Genomic DNA, 18,526 nt, shown 5'->3' on the forward strand with positions numbered 1-18,526 from the left:
GTAAGGATGTCTGTTCTCACCACTCGTTTTGAACATCGCACAGGAAATTCTACATAATGAGACAGGAAAAGGAAATAAAAGGTATATACACTGGGACAGAGGAAGTAAAACTGTCTTTATTCATAGGTATCATGATTGTCTATTTAGAAAATCCCAAAGAATCAGTAAAGATTCTTGAAGCAAAGAAATCAGTAAAGAAATTCCTGGGAACTAATAAGCAATTATACCAAGGTTGCAGGGTTTATTAATATTACAAAAGGTTAATATTACAGAAGTAAATTGCTTTCTTATATGCTAGTGATGTACAATTTGTATTTGAAATTAACACAGCACCATTTACATTAGCATTTCAAAGGAAATGAAATACTTAGGTATAAATCTTACAGAATATGTGCAAGATCTATATGAGGATAACTACAAAACTGATGAAAGAAATCAGTGAAGATCTAAATAAACAGAGAGAGATTCCATGTACATGGATAGGAAGACTCAGTATTGTCAAATGTTCTTTCCAACTTCGTCTACAGATTCAATGCAGTCCCAGTTAAGATTTCAGCAATTTGTTTTTGGATACCAAGAAACTAATTCCAAAGTTTATAAAGAAAGGGAAAAGAATAGCTAACAAAGTATTGAAGAACCAAGTTAGAAAATTGACACTAATTGACTTCAAGACTTACTGTGAAGAGAGTAATATAAACAGTATGGTATTGGTAAAAGAATAGACATAGATCAAAGGAACAGAAGAGAGCTCAGAACTAACACAAATATAGTCAACTGATTTTTGATAGAAGCGCAAATAGTGCAAAAGTCTTTTTTTTCATGTTTTATTTATTTTTGAGAGACAGACAGTGTGAGAAGGGGAGGGTCAGAGAGAGTGGGAGACACAGAATCTGAAGACAGGCTCCAGGCTCTGAGCTAGCTGTCAGCACAGAGCCTGACACAGGGCTCGAACCCACGAACCCATGAGATCATGACCTGAGCCAAAGTCAGACGCTCAGCTGACTGAGCCACCCAGGCACCCAATAGTCTTTTGAATAAATGGTGCTGGAACAACTAGATGGCCACATGCAAAAAACAAAACAAAACAAAAATATATATATATATATATGTACACACACACACACATATATATATAAAGAATCTAGACACAGACTATACACCCTTTCACAGCAGTTAGCGCAAAATGGATCGTAGACCTAAGTGTAAAATGCAAAACTGTAAAACTAGAAGATTACACAGTATAAAATACATGACTTTGGGTTTGGTGATGACTTTAGATAATGGCATCAGATAAAGCACAATTCATGAAAGAAAAAAATTGGTTGGACTTAGTTAAAATTAAAACCTCTACTCTGTGAAAGGCCATTAAAAGAAAGAATACAAGCTAAACACTGGGAGAAAATATTTGGAAAACACATATATGATAAAGGATCAGTATCAGTAAATATACAAATAACTCTTAAAATTCAGCAATAAGAACCAAGCCAACTGAAAAATGGGAAAAGGACTTGAATGAACATTTCTCCAAAGAAGATGTACAAATGACCGATAAGCATGTGAAAAGTCAATATCACTAATAGTTTTAAGTGATAAGTTTTATGTTATGTATATTTTGTCACAATAAAAAAAAGTGGGCAAAATATCTGAACAGGCATTTCACAAAAGAATACATACAGATGGCAAATAAGCATATGAAAAGATGCTCATTATATGTCATTAGGGAATTGCAAATTAAAACATCAGTGAGATGCCACTATACAGATGTCAGAATTGCAGAAATTGAAACACTGATAGCACCAAATGCTGGTAAGAATGTAGACTAATAGGAACTCTTATTCATTGTGGATAGGACTGCAAAATGGTATAGCCATGTTGGAAGATAGTCCTATAGTTTCTGCCACAGTTGCTATCAGAGCTCTGAACACTACTAGCCCAGTGTTTTTTCCATACCATACTCCACTTTCCCGTGTGTTCAGGTGTCTCTGAAAAGATAGAATTGTTAGTGATCATATAATCTGAAATCAGAGTGAGGTTCTTTTTTCTTTTACTTTGAGTCAAAAAGGGTTAACTAATGCCTATCTTTCTATCTTAGGTGTATAGGTTTTCACATTTTCTTCCTAGTTTTAAAAAGTTATCCTCAATCAATTTGTTATGTAAGTAAGGATCTTTCATTTGTATCCCCATTTCATTCCAAATTTATGAAGATTCTACTATAATTATATCAAATGGGATGAGTATAAATAAGCATATAGGTGTTCCTAGAGTTCATACGTGGTTTATTAAGCACACTTGTGTTTAAGCTCAAGAGGTTAGTGATTTCATATTAAAATTTGTAGAACTAATTTGGTATATTCTATTGTGAAACATTTTGATGCTTTGAGTATTCATATTGCTATATAGCATTTATTTTGATATTTGTCTTTTTATAGAAAGAGAAGACTCATGAGAGATGCAAGAATATTTGTCCTCCTAAAGATACTTTTGACAGGACTCTCTTACATACTCATGGTATGAATATGTGCTATTTGTAGACAGTAAATAGATGAATATGTGGTATTTGTAGCATAGCATAAATATCAACAAACAAAACCCTAATTTGGGGACCTTTTATTTCTAGTGAAATTTTTATAGCCTGTGATCCTAATCTTTCAAAAGCTTTTACAAGAAAGATCATGGGTCTCATGGTAGTGTTATCCTTTTTTTATTATTATTATTTTTTTTTATTTTTGAGAAACAGAGAGACAGAGTGTCAGCGGGGGAAGAGCAGAGAGAGAGGGAGACACAGAATCTGATGCAGGCTCCAGGCTGAGCTGTCAGCACAGAGCCTGACGCAGGGCTCCAACTCCCAAAGCTTGAGATCATGACCTGAGTTGCAGTCAGACACTTGACTGACTGAGCCACCCAGGCGCCCCTGTTATCCTTTACTTCAGCAAATATTTATTTAACATCTGGATGCTCGGTACTTTGCCTGTTGATTAAAAATAGTTGAATAAAAAGAGGACTTGTCCTCAAGAAGCTGAAAGTCTCTTGAGTCAGGCTGCAGTGTTGTATATCAAATAATAAGTTCAATGTGGTAAGATTGTATAGAGCTCCTAATTTGTTAAGCCTTAGAAAACTTCCTAGAGTTGATGATTGCCTGTGTTTTAAACTAGCTGTTGAGAAAGATTTATGTGGAGAAAGGCCTTCTGGGAAGAGGGAACAGTTTAAGCAAAAACAGTGGAGTCAAGAGAGAACAGAGCATCTTCAAGTTCGGTATATTGGCTCTCCTGGGAGCAAGATATGAGACTGAAGAAGTAGGCAGGGGAGTCAGATCATGAAGAGCCTTATATGCCATGCTAAGGAATTTTTCTTTTCTAAAAGCAGTACAGAGCTACAAAATATTTTTAACCAGACATGATCAGATTTATGATTATACATTTGACTGTGAAAACAGTTGTAAAAAATAAACTTAAGGAAGATGATAAAATTGGAGGCAAAGAGATAGTAAAAGGCTACTGAAGTAATACAAGTGAGACATCATGTGACCCCCCCCAAAAGCAGTTATAATGAAGATAGAAAGGAATTTAGGCATTTGAGAGATACATTAGAGATCAAACAAAGCACAGGTTTTGGTCATCAGTTAGTTGTTAGTATTGGTGAGGATAGATCAGTTTGCACACTGAGAAGTTTCTGTGGATTTCACAATTTAGGAGATCTTAAGGAGGACATTCAGACTTGAAGTGATAGTTACAGAAACACAATACTATGTGTGAGTACAAAAGAAAGAAATGGAGACTACCAGTGTGGATATGACTTTAGGATTTGAGATATAAGATACTGGTTAGATAGAACACAGAGGAAGAATATTTTTGCATGGTCAACACCAGGTGAGACAGGAGAGGCATTTACATAACCCTGAGAATGAGTGCTTCCTTAAATTTTGTACTGGAGGTCCTCCCTTGCCTCAGCCTACTTTAGGCCCTGGGTTTTAGCTTTATCTTTGTTTGTTTGTTTGTTTTAATGCGAGAGAACTGAGCATGTTAGTATGAAGAGAGTAAGAGCTATTAGAAGGCAACAGTTGAGGATATGGAAAGAGGCAGGGTAATTGAGGATGAAGCAAGCTCACAAAAGAGGCAGAAGGGCATGGAGTCCAACCCAGGAAGGTTAGTTTTGGAAAGAAGGGTACCTCCTCTGATATCTAGTTGGTGAGATGAAAGTAAAGTAGGTTCATTTGCAGGTTTGTTGATGATACAAACTAAATGTCTAAGAAGAAAATTAATATCGTGTTAAAATCTTTGATCATAAGAAATTCTGGATGGGATGGCGGGTATTTTGAACAATAAAAAAGTATTCCTATATTAGAATTGAATTCATTTTTTTAAAACCAGATGCCAAACAATTTCACCAAAACTTAATAAGATCGCAGCCAGCTTTCTGTGTCCATTTAAAGAGCACTTGAAATGTATTTAGTTGTTTTATTGCCACCATGCAATTGATTAAAATTATTTGAAACCTAGGATTTATTCAGTGCTTTGTCTACTACTAGGCATACAGGAGGTGCCTGATAGATGTTTGTTGAGGGAATTTACGTGGTTATATAGTGGCATAGTATAGAATCTAGTCAAATGTATTTTATGGAATAAAATGAAAACAAGATTAAAAAAAATCATATTTTCACTTTTCCCTTTTTCATAGATAAATCCAGGACAGATCTGGAGCAAGTACCTAAGGTAACAAAGCTTTAATAAATGAGAATACTGCTATTTAATAACTTTAACTTTTTATAATCTTAAATATCTTTAATTTTGCCTTGTAAGAAGCTTTCGACTTTCTCACACTTTAACCACTTAGCCTCTTTTGGGACTTTGTGCAGCACTTTTCTTCTCTCTTTCACATCATCAGTTTCTTCTTCATTACTGAAACCTACAAATATATTTAAGTCTCTCTATTCTAAAAAAGAATTTTATTGATCTTACTACTCCTTCACATTATTAAGAGATCTTTCTTTTGTGTGAGGAATTTTGTAGAGATATAATGTAATAGATTGTAATAGATGTCCTGCCGCTCCCCTGGGGAAAAGAGTCCATTGCGTTAATCAGATTCTCCAAGAGGTCAGTGATAACTGCTCTCTAGGGTGAGAAGACACAGAAAGTCAACAGACAGAAGCAGAAAGAAGAGGGCATTCATTTCTAAAGTGGTTTGATTCTTACAAAATAAAATTCAAACTCTGTCATTTAAGGCCCTTAATTATTCATTTCCTTCATAATCACTCTCTTAACTTTTGCTTACTCATCTTTACACATTCTTTATTTCAGCCAAAGTTTTTTTTTGCTGTCTCTGTGCTTTATTTGCACTGTTCCTTTAGTCTGGAAGACTTCTCCCTCATTTCCTCATATCCAATCCTTTCTTTACATTCTCTTGGTGAAATGGCAACCTTACTTGAATACATTACTTTCCAACTGAAGATAATTGGCCCCCTTGCTGAATTTCCATAGCATTTTATGTAGACCTGTGCCTTCCTTTTTAAGGCATTTGCCACTCTTTTTATAAAAGATATTTATGTGTGTATTTTATCACATCTAGTGGATTAAAGATCCTTGAGATTAAGACCTGTGTAATAATTAATCTTTGTTTCCCCCTTAGTGCCTAGCATAAGAGTTAGATTATAAGTATTTATTGAATTAATCAGTACTTTTAAATATATTAAAGCAGGGACTAGAAAATACATGCATGTCTCTGGTTAGATTTTCCCTATCACTTTATACTAATTTTTGGATATAGGTAAAATTGATCAGTAAAAATAAAATATAGCATAGAAATTAATTAGGTAATCAAGTTAAACTGTGTTTCAGGCCTTATGCTAGGTAGTACAGATACAAAGATTAATGAGCTATAAATCCAGTCTTGTTGGAACATATGGTCTTCAGGGGGTTATACACATATCAAATAAATAATTTTTGTGAAGTATGAGATACATAAATATGTGTGGCATATGTACTTGTGTTCAAAGATGGGGTAATTTATGTGTTCAGAGATCGAGTACAGATAATCATACAGAGATAAGTTTGCCCTTTGACTGGGTTGTATTCTCTAGGAAAATAGGAAAGAGCATTCTAGGCTGAAAGCATATACAAAGATAATTAAGCATAAGAGGGTATGGAAGATAGTTGAGCATTGCTACAGTGTAACTCGTAAATAGTGGGAGTGGCAAGATACAAATCAGTGAGGGGTTCAAAAAAAAATGAAAGGCTTTTGATGCTCTTTTAAAAAGATTGGTCCTTAGGTCATGGGACTCTATTGAAAGATTTAAGCAGAGAAATTAATTCAGTTATACTTGCATTTTAAAAGTATATCTAACAGGGCACCTGGCTGGCTTAGTTGGTTAAGCGTCTGACCTTGGCTCAGGTCATGGTCTGGTGGTTTGCAGGTTTTGAGCTCCACATCAGGCTCTATGCTGACAGTGCAGAGCCTGCTTCAGATCCTCCCCACCCCCCCCCAATACATAAACATTTAAAATATATATCTAATAGTAGTATAGGGGATAGATTGAGGAAGCACATCAGTAAATAGCCATGTCTGTAATCCAGAGATAATGAGGGGCTGCACTAATGAAATGCTGTAGACATAGATGAGAGAGAGGATTCAAGTATTATTAAGAAAATATAATGGGTAGGACTTGGTGTCCAGATGGATGTGTATGTAAAGGAAAAAGAGTAGTCCTTTCATAAAATTGAATTTGTTTTGGTTTTAAAATTTAGTATATATCTAATCTATAAAACTAATTTTGAAAGCATTTTAAGCAGGAGAAAATAGAAATATAAATATAGAGAAATTGATATTTGGGGTTTTTAAAAACACTATCAATGGGGGAAATAATAAAGAAATTTTCGGATAAAGAGGATATCTCCCTTTGGTATATGCTTAGTGGGACTACATTAGTGAATTTGATTGCATAGTAATGGAATGATTATCTCCATTGGTAAAGAAAAAACATTTTTCTGTCTCTTATGAGTATTTTTAGCTTGATGAAACTATACATTTTTATACAGATTCTTGTGTAAATTAGCATATCGCTTGCTTTTCTGTTTATGTTTAAGATCCAAGTTAATAATTATTAATGGTCTTACAATGCTTGAAGGATAATCGATGTAAAAAACGTTTATCTAATTGAGGAAAATACATTTTTTAATAGATTTTTATGAAACCAGATTTTGCCTTGGACGATTCCTTAACTTTTAATTCAGTTTTACCATGGTCTCATTTTAATACTGCTGGTGGAAAAGGAAATCGTGATGCAGCTTCCTCAAAGTTGCTACAAGAAAAGGTAATTTCTTTTCTACTTTTTCCATGTAAAAAAACTGTATTCTAGTTAAGTAGTATCTTTTGTGTGGGTTCAGATTTAGTTATTTAGTAAAGGCTAGTTTAATTTCATTATTGTTACTGCCTTCAAATTTTAACTGATAAAGTAAAAACATTTTTATTCAATGGAAAACAAGTTGTACTGGTGAAAAAGGAAAAGCTAATTGTGTGAGTGCTTCTTATCCAAAATAACAGTTCACAGAATTTAGGTTGGAAGGATATATTAGATAACATGATTAATTGCTTTTCACTTATACCCAAAAAATATATTGGCAAATTTTATATTCTTTATGATTTAAGACATAGAAAATCAACTTTTGCAAAGGTACTATTTTTCCTTATACATAGTAAGGATGATTACTTTGAAACAAAAATACCACAGTTAAAAAATACGTATTATAGGGGCACCTGGGTGGCTCAGTCGGTTAAGTGTACAACTTCGGCTCAGGTCATGATCTCACAGTTCATGGGTTCGAGCCCCACATCGGGCTCTGTGCTGACAGCTAGCTCAGAGCCTGTAGTCTGTCTTCAGATTCTGTGTCTCCCACTCTCTCTGACCCTCCCCTGCTCATGCTGTCTCTCTCTCTCTCTCAGAAATAAAACATTTAAAAAAATACATATTATATTTTTAGCTTTGCAAAGCCTAATCTTTTACATATTAGTAGTCAGCAGTTTTTAAAAAATTTTACAATGTTCTCTAAGTAGAAGTCAGCAGCTTGAAGGTCATTTAAAGTGTAGAATTTTAAACATATCTTAACTCACATATCGAGAATCTTTTAAAACTTGAATAGGAAGTAAAGGCTTTTGATTTCCTCTCTTTCTCAGCACTCAGTTTAGAGCTTTTCTAAAACTGATTCTCAAACTGAGAAGAAAGCATTTGTTTCAGGTCAGTGACATCTCTTGGCAGTCTGGAAACTTGTCTCAGGAATACTATTCAGTAAATGAGGTCCAGTAACCCAAGAGGAAACTAGTTTGGGGAGAAGAGAAGACATGTAGGCAAAAAATCATGAGTATTCTTTTTCTCACAGTTGAAAATAAAAATGAAGTAATTTTTCCTTTGGCAACATTTTCACATATAAAGGTTTCCCTTGAGTAAGAACAAATTCATAAATCTGATGAAAATGATGGGTTTATGGACACAGACTCATTCCCAAACTGCTTTTTTTCACATTCCAATATATGCGCTATTCGACTAATACCTTAAAAGAGAAAAACAATTAAAGCCAATGAAAATCTTCTCCTAAATACTAATACTTCCTAAACACTTTTAGGAATACTAAAAATTGTTCCCTTTATAGAATTTTAATAGGAAATGAATTATGAAAATATTATGCTATTGAAAAAAATGATCAATGGAATATTGATAACTTGCAGAAATCTTTGAAATTCAAATGAAAGAATTTTCTCATGGTAAATATATAAAGTGACTGAAGTAATGGAATTTTATTTTTTGTTAAGTTCCAGAATCAAGCTTATTATATTTACATTCTGGCTCCATCTTCCTCTATTCTTGTCTTAGAAAAGGAATAGAAGAAAGGATCCCAAGAGAATAGTCAAACTCCCTTTATGATTGACAAACAGCTGTTTATATCTTGCTAGGTTTAAAGAGAGGGGATGCTACAACCAGGATTAAAGAATTTGTATTTTCTTGTAGTGCTACCCAAAGTGCTGGTCTGTGATGAAATAAGGGAGTTTGCACTAGAATGAAAATCATTGCAGTGCTTCCTTTATAAGAAAGTCTTTTCATGAAAAAAACAGTTCAGTGGGCTTAATGATGTAGTTGATTTACTTTCCAGCAAAGTTCCTTATTTTATCATGGACCTCTTAAATAGTTCACAGACTGGCAGCAGCATATAAACTGCATTCTGAGTAGCACTTTCCTAAAGGAATTACTCATTTTCCATTTACTCTTCTGAAAATTGAGTCTACTTTAGCTTGCAGTGTACCCAAGTACCTTTGTCTCCATATTGCTTTTTAGGTAAGTAAGTGCACAGCCTTGTTGAAGATGAAAAGAACAACAACAAAAGGGTATAAACTCAAGAGATTTAAAGTATGGAAAATTTTCTCATTTGTAACCTGTTGTATATTATGATAGATTACTGAAGGAGCCTTGTTGACGATATATGTGATCTTGCATGGTTTTAAGGAAACAGTCTTGGAGACCAAATAATCTCTTCTAATTTTATAAGTCCTACATGTTGAAAGCCCATTAGCCCTTTAACACTGTGGATTCTCCTGAGATGTTGAGAGATAATGCCTAAATTTTGAGCTATTGGTTGAAAACTCTAAAAGTTAGAAATTGGAGAGAAATAGATAATGTAGCCAAAAAAGACATATGCAATTAGAAAGGAAGAAAAGACAACTCAAGTTTTGGAAGTCCATATTTGAAATTAGAAAGTATTTTTAAATATCTCTGTTACCTCTAGGAATTAATCTTGGTTGTGTTACAAATAAAATATATGTGAACTCATTTAAGGCATATTTTAAAATATATCGGAAATAAACTGAGTTTTACAAATTGATAATAATTTTTGGAAGGTAAAATAAGCAGCCTTGAAGAAAATGTCCCAGCGAATTCTACTACTTTTTATCATTTGTGACTGGATCATGAATTTTTTAGTATTTTGAGGAAGTGTGCTATAATAGAGCTTCAGTTTTTGAGTCAGACCTGGATTCAGATTTTAGTTTTGCCACTTACTAACCACATGACTTTATTCAAATTATTTAATGTCTCTGAGCCTCAGTTCCCTCATCTGTAAAATAAGAATACAAATAATACTTGTATTCTAGGATTGTTAAAACTTGAAAGTTATGTATATAAAATACCAGTGCCTGGTACATAGAAGGAGGAGGTCAATAAACAGTAACTATAATAAGCTCTTAGATAAGTGATGTGTGATGGTGTGGAGGTTAAGGAGATCATTCTGTTCAGATCTTAGAACTTCTGAAACTAGATAATAATCTCAGATGACTCTTCCTTTCTAGAAAGTAGTTGATATTTGGAGGGCAGTAATAGGAGCAGAAGAAGGTAAATCAGTTTCTTCTACTCTTCTGTCTTACATTTATTAATCTTGGGGCTGTTACCTTTTATCTCCCTTCCATTTTGCTATGCTCAATATCAAGAAATCCATAATCAAGTAGTTCACACAATGGGATTTAAAATACATATAGAAATCTTATATCATTTTCAGAAAGTATTTGGATAGTCAAAGAAGGTATACTTACAATACTCTGTGATTTTTTTTTTCTTCCCTTTTAAGCTGAGCCATTATCTGGATATTGTGGAAGTAAATATTGCTCACCAGATCTCTCTACGTTCAGAAGCATTTTTTCATGCAATGACCTCTCAACATGAATTGCAGGACTACCTCAAGAAAACTTCCCAGGCTGTAAAAATGCTTCGAGATAAAATTGCACAGATTGATAAAGTAATGTGTGAAGGATCACTACACATTTTAAGACTGGCACTTACCAGAAATAATTGTGTTAAAGTGTACAATAAACTCAAGTTAATGGCCACTGTACACCAAACTCAGCCTACAGTACAGGTGTTGTTATCCACTTCTGAATTTGTTGGAGCATTGGACTTAATAGCAACAACACAAGAGGTTCTACAGCAGGAACTTCAGGGCATTCACAGCTTCCGGTATGTCCTTTAAGTAAGCTATTAGAAATAATGTTAGGAATTTTTAAAGGATAAATTTTACTATGTAATGTTAGCTGAAGAAGTGTGTATTTCAAGTTACATGAGTAGTTTTTTTTCTAGATTGATATGTTTAGTAATGTTATCATTGTGCTAGTTTAGTCTTAGCAAATCTTAAGGATCAATATTTACAGAAACATTTGGATGGAGAAACTAAATTTTCTGGTAGATGATGCTAGTCAATGAAAGGCCAGTCACAGCTTTGAAAATAACATTTTGAAAATGCTGAAATAGTTTTATGTCAAGGTAGTAGATCAAGGTGCAGAAGGAATACCAGTATATCTAAGATTAAGTTCATTTAGGTCCCTGGCTGGCTCATTTGGTGGATCATGTGGCTCTTGATCTGGGGTTTGAGCCCCACATTATGTATAGAAATTACTTAAAAATAAAATCTCTGATATGGTCCTGGGTGTTTGTGAGTTGAGATGATGGAGTAGTGGAGGGACCCTATGCTTGCCTTGTCCCTCAAGCACAGCTAGATAGATGCCAAATTATTCTGAACACTCAAGAAATTGATCTGAAGACTGAGAGAAGAAACTGCACATCTGGAGAGAGAGAAACGGCCACATTCTGGAAGGTAGGAGCTGCGGAGAGTTACTTGGGGGATAAAAGAATTGCAGGTATTGTGGAGGGGAAGGAGCCCTGATAATGCAGACAAAGAGAGAAGGCAGTGTGCAGGGGATTGCACAAGAAAAAGTCCTCCCCAAAACCATTGACTGGGAAAAGGAGAGGGGCTGAGTATTGTAAGTTTACAAGCAGTGAAGCTCAAATCAAAAGTTTTAGAAGTCTGCACCATTATTTGGGTCATGCCTGGCAGACTTAGGGGGTGCTCCTTTGGGAAAGGAGGACAGAGGTCAGGAAGTGGACAGAATGGTCTGAGGATCTCCTGGGTTGCACCAGGAGAAACCATTCTCCTTCTTGGAGTGTATTTGTGAGAGGTGGTACTGCCTCCTCTCAGGGGACAAAAGAGATGGTAGATACCGTTGAGCCATCTCATTAATTAGCACAGCAGCAGAGGCTCCTGCTGAAGTCCGCTAACCAAGAAACTAGCTTTTGACTGTGTTTTACCATGAATTCCGAGCCCCCGCATGGTCATGTGACTGCTTTTCTGGAACAAACCAGCACCAACTATAGCATGCTAAGACACCCTCTTCCAGAGGATCAGCATAGGTTTGTGCTGCACTGGGTCCCTAAAGTTTGGAGTTTTTGAAACCCAGCTGCATGCCTGAGATAAAACACAGGAGGTCTGTGCCACCAGGCAGACAGATGGCTTAGGCACAAGATGAAAGCAGGGTTCCGACAGAAACCTGGGACACAAGAGAGGAGATTATTTGCTCATTTCTGAAGCCTTCCTGGACAGCATCGATGTGAACTCCCCTGTCTGGGAAGGCGAGAGTGGAGTGACCCATTTTCCCCTGCCCATCAACACAGAGAAACTTCAGTAAGCAACACACTCCCCCCAGTGGAGGCTGGAGCTGCTTACACCAAGCCCCACCTCATTGTGCCATGTAGGTGCGTTTTTACTAGAGCAGATTGGCCTGAGAACCAGCATAGTAGGCTCCTTCCCCAAAAGACCAGCACAAATCCCCCACATGTACTAAGTCCCACACACACAGAGTGTGGCAAAGTTTCAGCTCTAGTGGAAATAGGATCAGGCTTATTTTAACAAGCAGACCAAAGCACACCTAGTTAAAACACCACACACTGGACAAGGCCCTAACACTCCCCACTGCAGGCAAGGAGAAATTCTGCAAAGGACTGACCTGAGGGAAAGAGTAGCCAAAACACAGCTACAGTGTGCACACTCTGCAATACTTTCTGATGTGCCGGGGCCTGAACAGTATAGGACCTCTTCTTAATACAGCCATTAAACTCAGGAGCAGGACATATAAGTCTTCCCTAACAGACACATGAAAACAGTGACCTAGAAAAAATGACAAGATGGAGGAATTTGCCCCAAAAGAAAGAACAAGAAGTCATGGCCAGGGATTTAATCAAAACAGATAGAAGTAATATGCCTGAATTAGAGTTTAAAAGAACAATTATAAGGATACTAGCTGAGCTTAAGAAAAGCATAGAAGACACTAGAGAAGCCCTTACTGCAGAGATAAAAGAGCTAAAAACTAGACAGGCTGAAATGAAAAGTGCTGTAACGAAGGTACAGAACTGACTGGATGTAATGACAATGAGGATGGATGAAGCAGAGGAATGAATCTGATATAGATGATATGGGAAATAATGAAGCTGAAAAGAAGAAAGAAAACTATTGGATCATGAATGTAGACTTAAGGAACTCAGCAACTCCATAAAGTGTAATAACATTTGTATTAGAAGAAGAAGAGAGGGGAAAAGGGGAAGTTGGTTTATTTGAGCAAATCACAGCTGAGAACTTCCCTAATCTGGGAAAGGAACCAGACATCCAAATCCAGGAGGTACAGTTAACTCCCATCAAATTCAACAAAAGCCAGCCAATACCAAGACATCATAGTGAAAATTTTTAAAAACTAGAATAACTATGAAAGAAATTGAAGAGAACACAAAGAAATGGAAAAACATTCCATGCTCATGTATTAGAAGAACAAATATTGTTAGAATGTCCTTATTACCCAAAGCAATCTACACAAATAATACAGTCCCTGTCAAAATACCACCAGTAGTTTTCATGGACATAGAGAACAAATAGTCCTAAAATTTGGAACCAGAAAAGAGCCCGAAGAGCCAAAGCAATTTTAAAAAAGAAAAGCAAAGCTGAGGTATCACAATTCTGAACTTCAAGTTATATTACAAAGCTGTCATGATCAAGACAGTATAATAGTGGCACAAAAACAGACACATAGATTAATAGAACAGAATAAAAAACTCAGTAATGGACCGACAACTATATGGTCAACTAATCTTTGACAAAGCAGGAAAGAATGGCCAGTGGAAAAAAAAGAGAGCCTCTTCAACAAATGGTGTTGGAGAAACTGGACCAATTTCTTTAATCATACACAAAAAGAAATTCAAAATGGACAAAGGACCTAAATGTGAGACAGGAAACCATCAAAATCCTAGAACACAGGCAGTACCGTCTCTGACTTCAGTCATAGCAACTTCTTACTGGAATTGTGTTTCTGAGGCAAAAGAAACAAAAGCAAAAATAAATAATTGGGACTTCATCAAAATAAAAGTCTTCTGCACAGTGCAGGAAGCAATCAACAAAACTAAAAGGCAACTTTTGGAATGGGAGAAGATATTTGTAAATGACATATGTGATAAAACTTTTGTATCTAAAATATATAAAGAATTATCAAACTCAACATCCCCAAACAGACACATGAAAAAGATGTTCAATATTGCTCATCATCAGGGAAATACAAATCAAAACTGCATTGAGATACCACTTCATCCCGTTCAGAGTGGCTAAAATGAACAACTCAGGAAGCAACAGATGTTTGCAAGAATGTGGAGAAAGGGAAACCCTCTTGCACTGATGGTGGGAATGCAGACTGGTGCAGCCACTCTGCGAAACAGTATGGAGGTTCCAAATAGAACTACCCTATCATTCAGCATCTCATGGGTTACTTATAATGATATTCTGATTCTGAAGAATATTTCTGTAAAGTGATATTTCTCCATAACAATTATTTGGTAAAACTGAAGGATAGTTCTTACATGGAGAGGCAGGATAAATTCTAGATTCTTTTTTTTTTTATTTAGCTATTTTAAAAATAAATTGAAAAATCTCCTATCTTTAAAAGTTAACTATGATTTAAAAACATTTTTATAAGCATGTGGACTTATATATATATTTGATTTAAATTTTTGCTGCCTTTATTTCTGTCAGTGTTCATAATGTTCTGTCTTTTGTAGAGACCTCAAGTTCATTCTTGAGGCCTTTTACATAATTCCATGAGGTTTTGATTGATAGTTTTCTAACTTTTGTTATGATTTGATGTTCATATTGTACACTTTTTGTTCCAGACTTAGATTCCGCCATTAAAAAAAAATTTTTTTTTAATGTTTTATTTATTTTTGAGAGAGAGAGAGACAGCATGAGTAGGGGAGAGTCAGAGAGAGAGGGAGACACAGAATCCGAAGACAGGCTCCAGGATCTGAGCTAGCTGTCAGCACAGAGCCTGATGCAGGGCTCGAACCCACGAACTGTGAGATCATGACCTGAGGTGAAGCCGGACACTCAGCCAACTGAGCCACCCAGACGCCCCTAATCCGCCATGTTTTAAGGAACACTACTTTCTTTCAGTAGGAAATGGTATTTAGAAAATATGCTCTGGGTACCAGAGGTATTTTTTGCTCCTGGATAGGCCTTTGTAGTGGACAGAGCTAAAAAATAGATTTTTCTTTTTAAAGAAAAAGTAGGAGTTCATATTGCTAGTCCTAATTTAAATTCATGACCATAAAGATTTTACTTCTTTAATCTTAAGTAAAGGACTTAATCATAAGCTGAAGTTGAAAACTGTAGCTCTTAATGACACCAACACAATTACTCATTTATTTTATCCCACAATATACATAGAATGCTCTCAGAACTAATGGTATTATTACTACAAACATGGAGGATTTCTTTTTCTTTAAGCTATATCCTGGTGGGATGAATGGATAAATTACGTTTTAAAGTCACTTGAAATAATTTCTCTTTGTATACATTTGCTGCTAACTTGATGTGCAGTTAAGTTCATTTGTTTTATTGCTTTTGATATTTAAGGATTGAATTATTTTTAGTATTTATTCATTTATTTATTTATATTTTATTTTTGAGACAGAGGCAGAGGGCAAGCAGGGGAGAGTCAGAGAGAGAGAGGGAGACAGAATTACAAGCAGGCTCCAGGCTCTGAGCTGTCAGCACAAAGCCTGACATGGGGCTCGAACCCACAAACCACGAGGTCATAGCCTGAGCAGAAGTTGGACGCTTAACTGACTGAGCTACCCAGGCGCCACAAGAGTGTATCTTTGAGACAGATAATCGAAAAGTGAGATTCCCAGGTCAAAGATTAATTGCCGATGTAATTTTGCTAGGCACTGCCAAACTTCCCTTATGGCAGGCAGTGTTTTAGTTTGTACTAGTGAATATGTTCTAAATTAGCTTATTGTAAGATATTGGTGTCATTTATGAGATCTTATTATCTTCTAATTAGCCCTGAGAAATACAGTTTTCATATTACAAAATACAAATGTATATGTTATTTCATTCACTATTGGATTTTTTTCAGAATTATCACTACACTGCTTACCATATGTTGTTTAGGTAAGAAAAATGAATCTAAAAGCTCACATAATTTATTTTATTTATTAAAAAATATTTTTAAATTTATTTTTGAGAGAGAAAGAGCACATATGGGAGAGGGGCAGAGAGAGAGGGAGACACAGAATCCAAAGCAGGCTCCAGGCTCCAAGTTGTCAGCACAGAGCCCTATGTGGAGCTTGAACTCACTATGAGATCATGACCTGAGCCAAAGTTGGACACTTAACCAGCAGACCCACCCCAGGCACCCCAAAGGTCATATAGCTTAAACTAGTTTTTAAAAAATGTGCTGTATCTGGTCTTAGTAAAGACAGTTGCTAACGTTAGTTTTTCAAGTAAATGGAGTTTATGCATTTTTATTTATTTAAAAAAAATTTTTTTTAATGTTTTATTTATTTCTAGGAGAGAGAGAGAGAGTGTGTGAGCAGGGAAGGGTCAGAGAGAGAGGGAGTCACAGACGGCAACAGGCTCCAGGCTCCGAGCTGGCAGTCAGCACAGAGCCCGACGCAGGGCTCGAACCCACGAACCGCGAGATCATGACCTAAGCGAAAGTCGGACGCTTAACCGACTAAGCCACTCAGGCGCCCCAAGTTTATGCATTTTTAAATGTTTTTTATTCAATAACAGATGTCTAAATTTAAGGTAAAATTTAAATTTAGATATTTAAATATACATGTTTAGAATTTGCACCAAAAATAGCACTTAGATTTTTTTTACATAATATGTAAACAGATTTTTCATTGGCCCATTTCACTTAAATTTTGAAATACTTTGGACCAACCAGATCACCTGTGTTTCATTAATCAGTTGTTCTTCTGAAGCTTTTAGATTGTATGGTAACAATCCCTTTGTATGTGAAGGTAGAGATCCTTAGTGCCCTGCTGACCAGACTGCATGCATCATTCTTGTCTTTTGGATATTGCATGCCTTCTTCAGGGAAATGGTTCCAAACACCGTTTGCAATTTTTGCCTTTACCATCCCGACAGCTCTGCTCATCTGATTAGGGTCCTTCTCTCATCCTATGTAGGATCTATAAATATTAGAGGTAGATTAAAAAGGAACATTATATTTTATGAAAAAAAGTTCCATGGATACACTGTTGTTTAGTAGTTTTGTATTTTCAGTTTTGTGTTTTAATGACTTTAAGTATAATGACCTGGGGGAAATTGTACAGTAACTCAGACTGTTCATAGCAGAGATTGAATTGAACCTGTCTGTCCTTGTGATCCTTTTGATATTTATATCTCCCTCATAGGGCCAGAGTAGGCACTTGTATTTATGGAATAAATGAATGGCTGGGGAGCTAATGGCATTGCTATGCAGTAAATAGTTAATTAGGGAAGGACTTAGAATAGCTGATATTTTGTCTGTGAAAAGCAGACCAAAAAAAGCAAGTCAAGGGGCACCTGGGTGACTCAGTCAGTTGAGTGTCCGACTTCGGCTCAGGTCATGATCTCATGGTTCGTGGGTTCGAGCCCTGCATTGGCTCTGTGCTGACAGCCAGCTGAGAGCCTGGAGCCTGTTTCAGATTCTGTGTCTCCCTCTCTCTCTGACCCTCCCCTGTTCACGCTGTCTCTCTATCTCTCAGAGAAAAGAAAAAAAAAAAAAGGTCATGAAATTTCTAGAACCATGTTTCCTAGAACACATTGAAATGTTTGGAGGTTAAACATGTAAAGAGAAAAAGAATATGGACGATGACATGAAACTGCTGCAGTTATTTTTGTTAAAGGACTTCATTTTACTCAAGCATTACATTGTTACACAAATACTGTTGACTAGAAAAGTTTTACCTACTAATTTCCTTGATTGTGGAGTGAATTTGGGTTTTTAAAGAATTTTTGTCACATTTTCCTCTTCCTTTGTAGGCATTTGGGATCACAACTTTGTGAATTAGAAAAACTAATAGATAAAATGATGATTGCAGAATTTTCTACTTATTCTCATAGTGACTTAAACAGACCACTGGATGATGACTGTCAAATTTTAGAAGAGGTATGTGTTTTGAATTGCAGAACGAAATTGATGTCATTGCTTAGTGTTAATTCCTAACAGTGTTAGTTTAGAAAACATTCTTCTCTGATTATAAGGAGCAAGAAAATTTCAAGCTCAGTCAGACTTCTGTGAAGCCCTTCCCTATGTGACTTGAGCAAGCACGCTAATTGTTCATTATCCTATGAAGTTAGAAAATAAAGTAATTTTATAGCTTAATTAGAAATTGAATTTAAAATGAGGTCTTATGTAT

The 18,526-nt window shown here is 35.7% G+C and overlaps 1 protein-coding gene across 4 annotated transcripts in view; it reads left to right on the forward strand.

The window, feature by feature from the left end:
• The window catches only part of VPS54 (VPS54 subunit of GARP complex), an 86,544-nt gene that overhangs the window by 27,670 nt on the left and 40,348 nt on the right, over window positions 1-18,526 (forward strand). For all 4 annotated transcript variants that reach the window (XM_039243165.1, XM_039243167.1, XM_039243166.1 and 1 more), the window contains 5 exons: window positions 2,430-2,508; window positions 4,675-4,709; window positions 7,172-7,303; window positions 10,599-10,984; window positions 18,150-18,276. In XM_039243165.1, coding sequence (XP_039099096.1) covers window positions 2,430-2,508; window positions 4,675-4,709; window positions 7,172-7,303; window positions 10,599-10,984; window positions 18,150-18,276 — 759 coding nt within the window. The remainder of the gene's footprint in view (window positions 1-2,429; window positions 2,509-4,674; window positions 4,710-7,171; window positions 7,304-10,598; window positions 10,985-18,149; window positions 18,277-18,526) is intronic.

This window comes from Hyaena hyaena, unplaced genomic scaffold, assembly GCF_003009895.1.
Source record: "Hyaena hyaena isolate Hyena2069 unplaced genomic scaffold, ASM300989v1 scaffold_224, whole genome shotgun sequence".
In the NCBI taxonomy this organism is placed as follows: domain Eukaryota; kingdom Metazoa; phylum Chordata; class Mammalia; order Carnivora; family Hyaenidae; genus Hyaena; species Hyaena hyaena.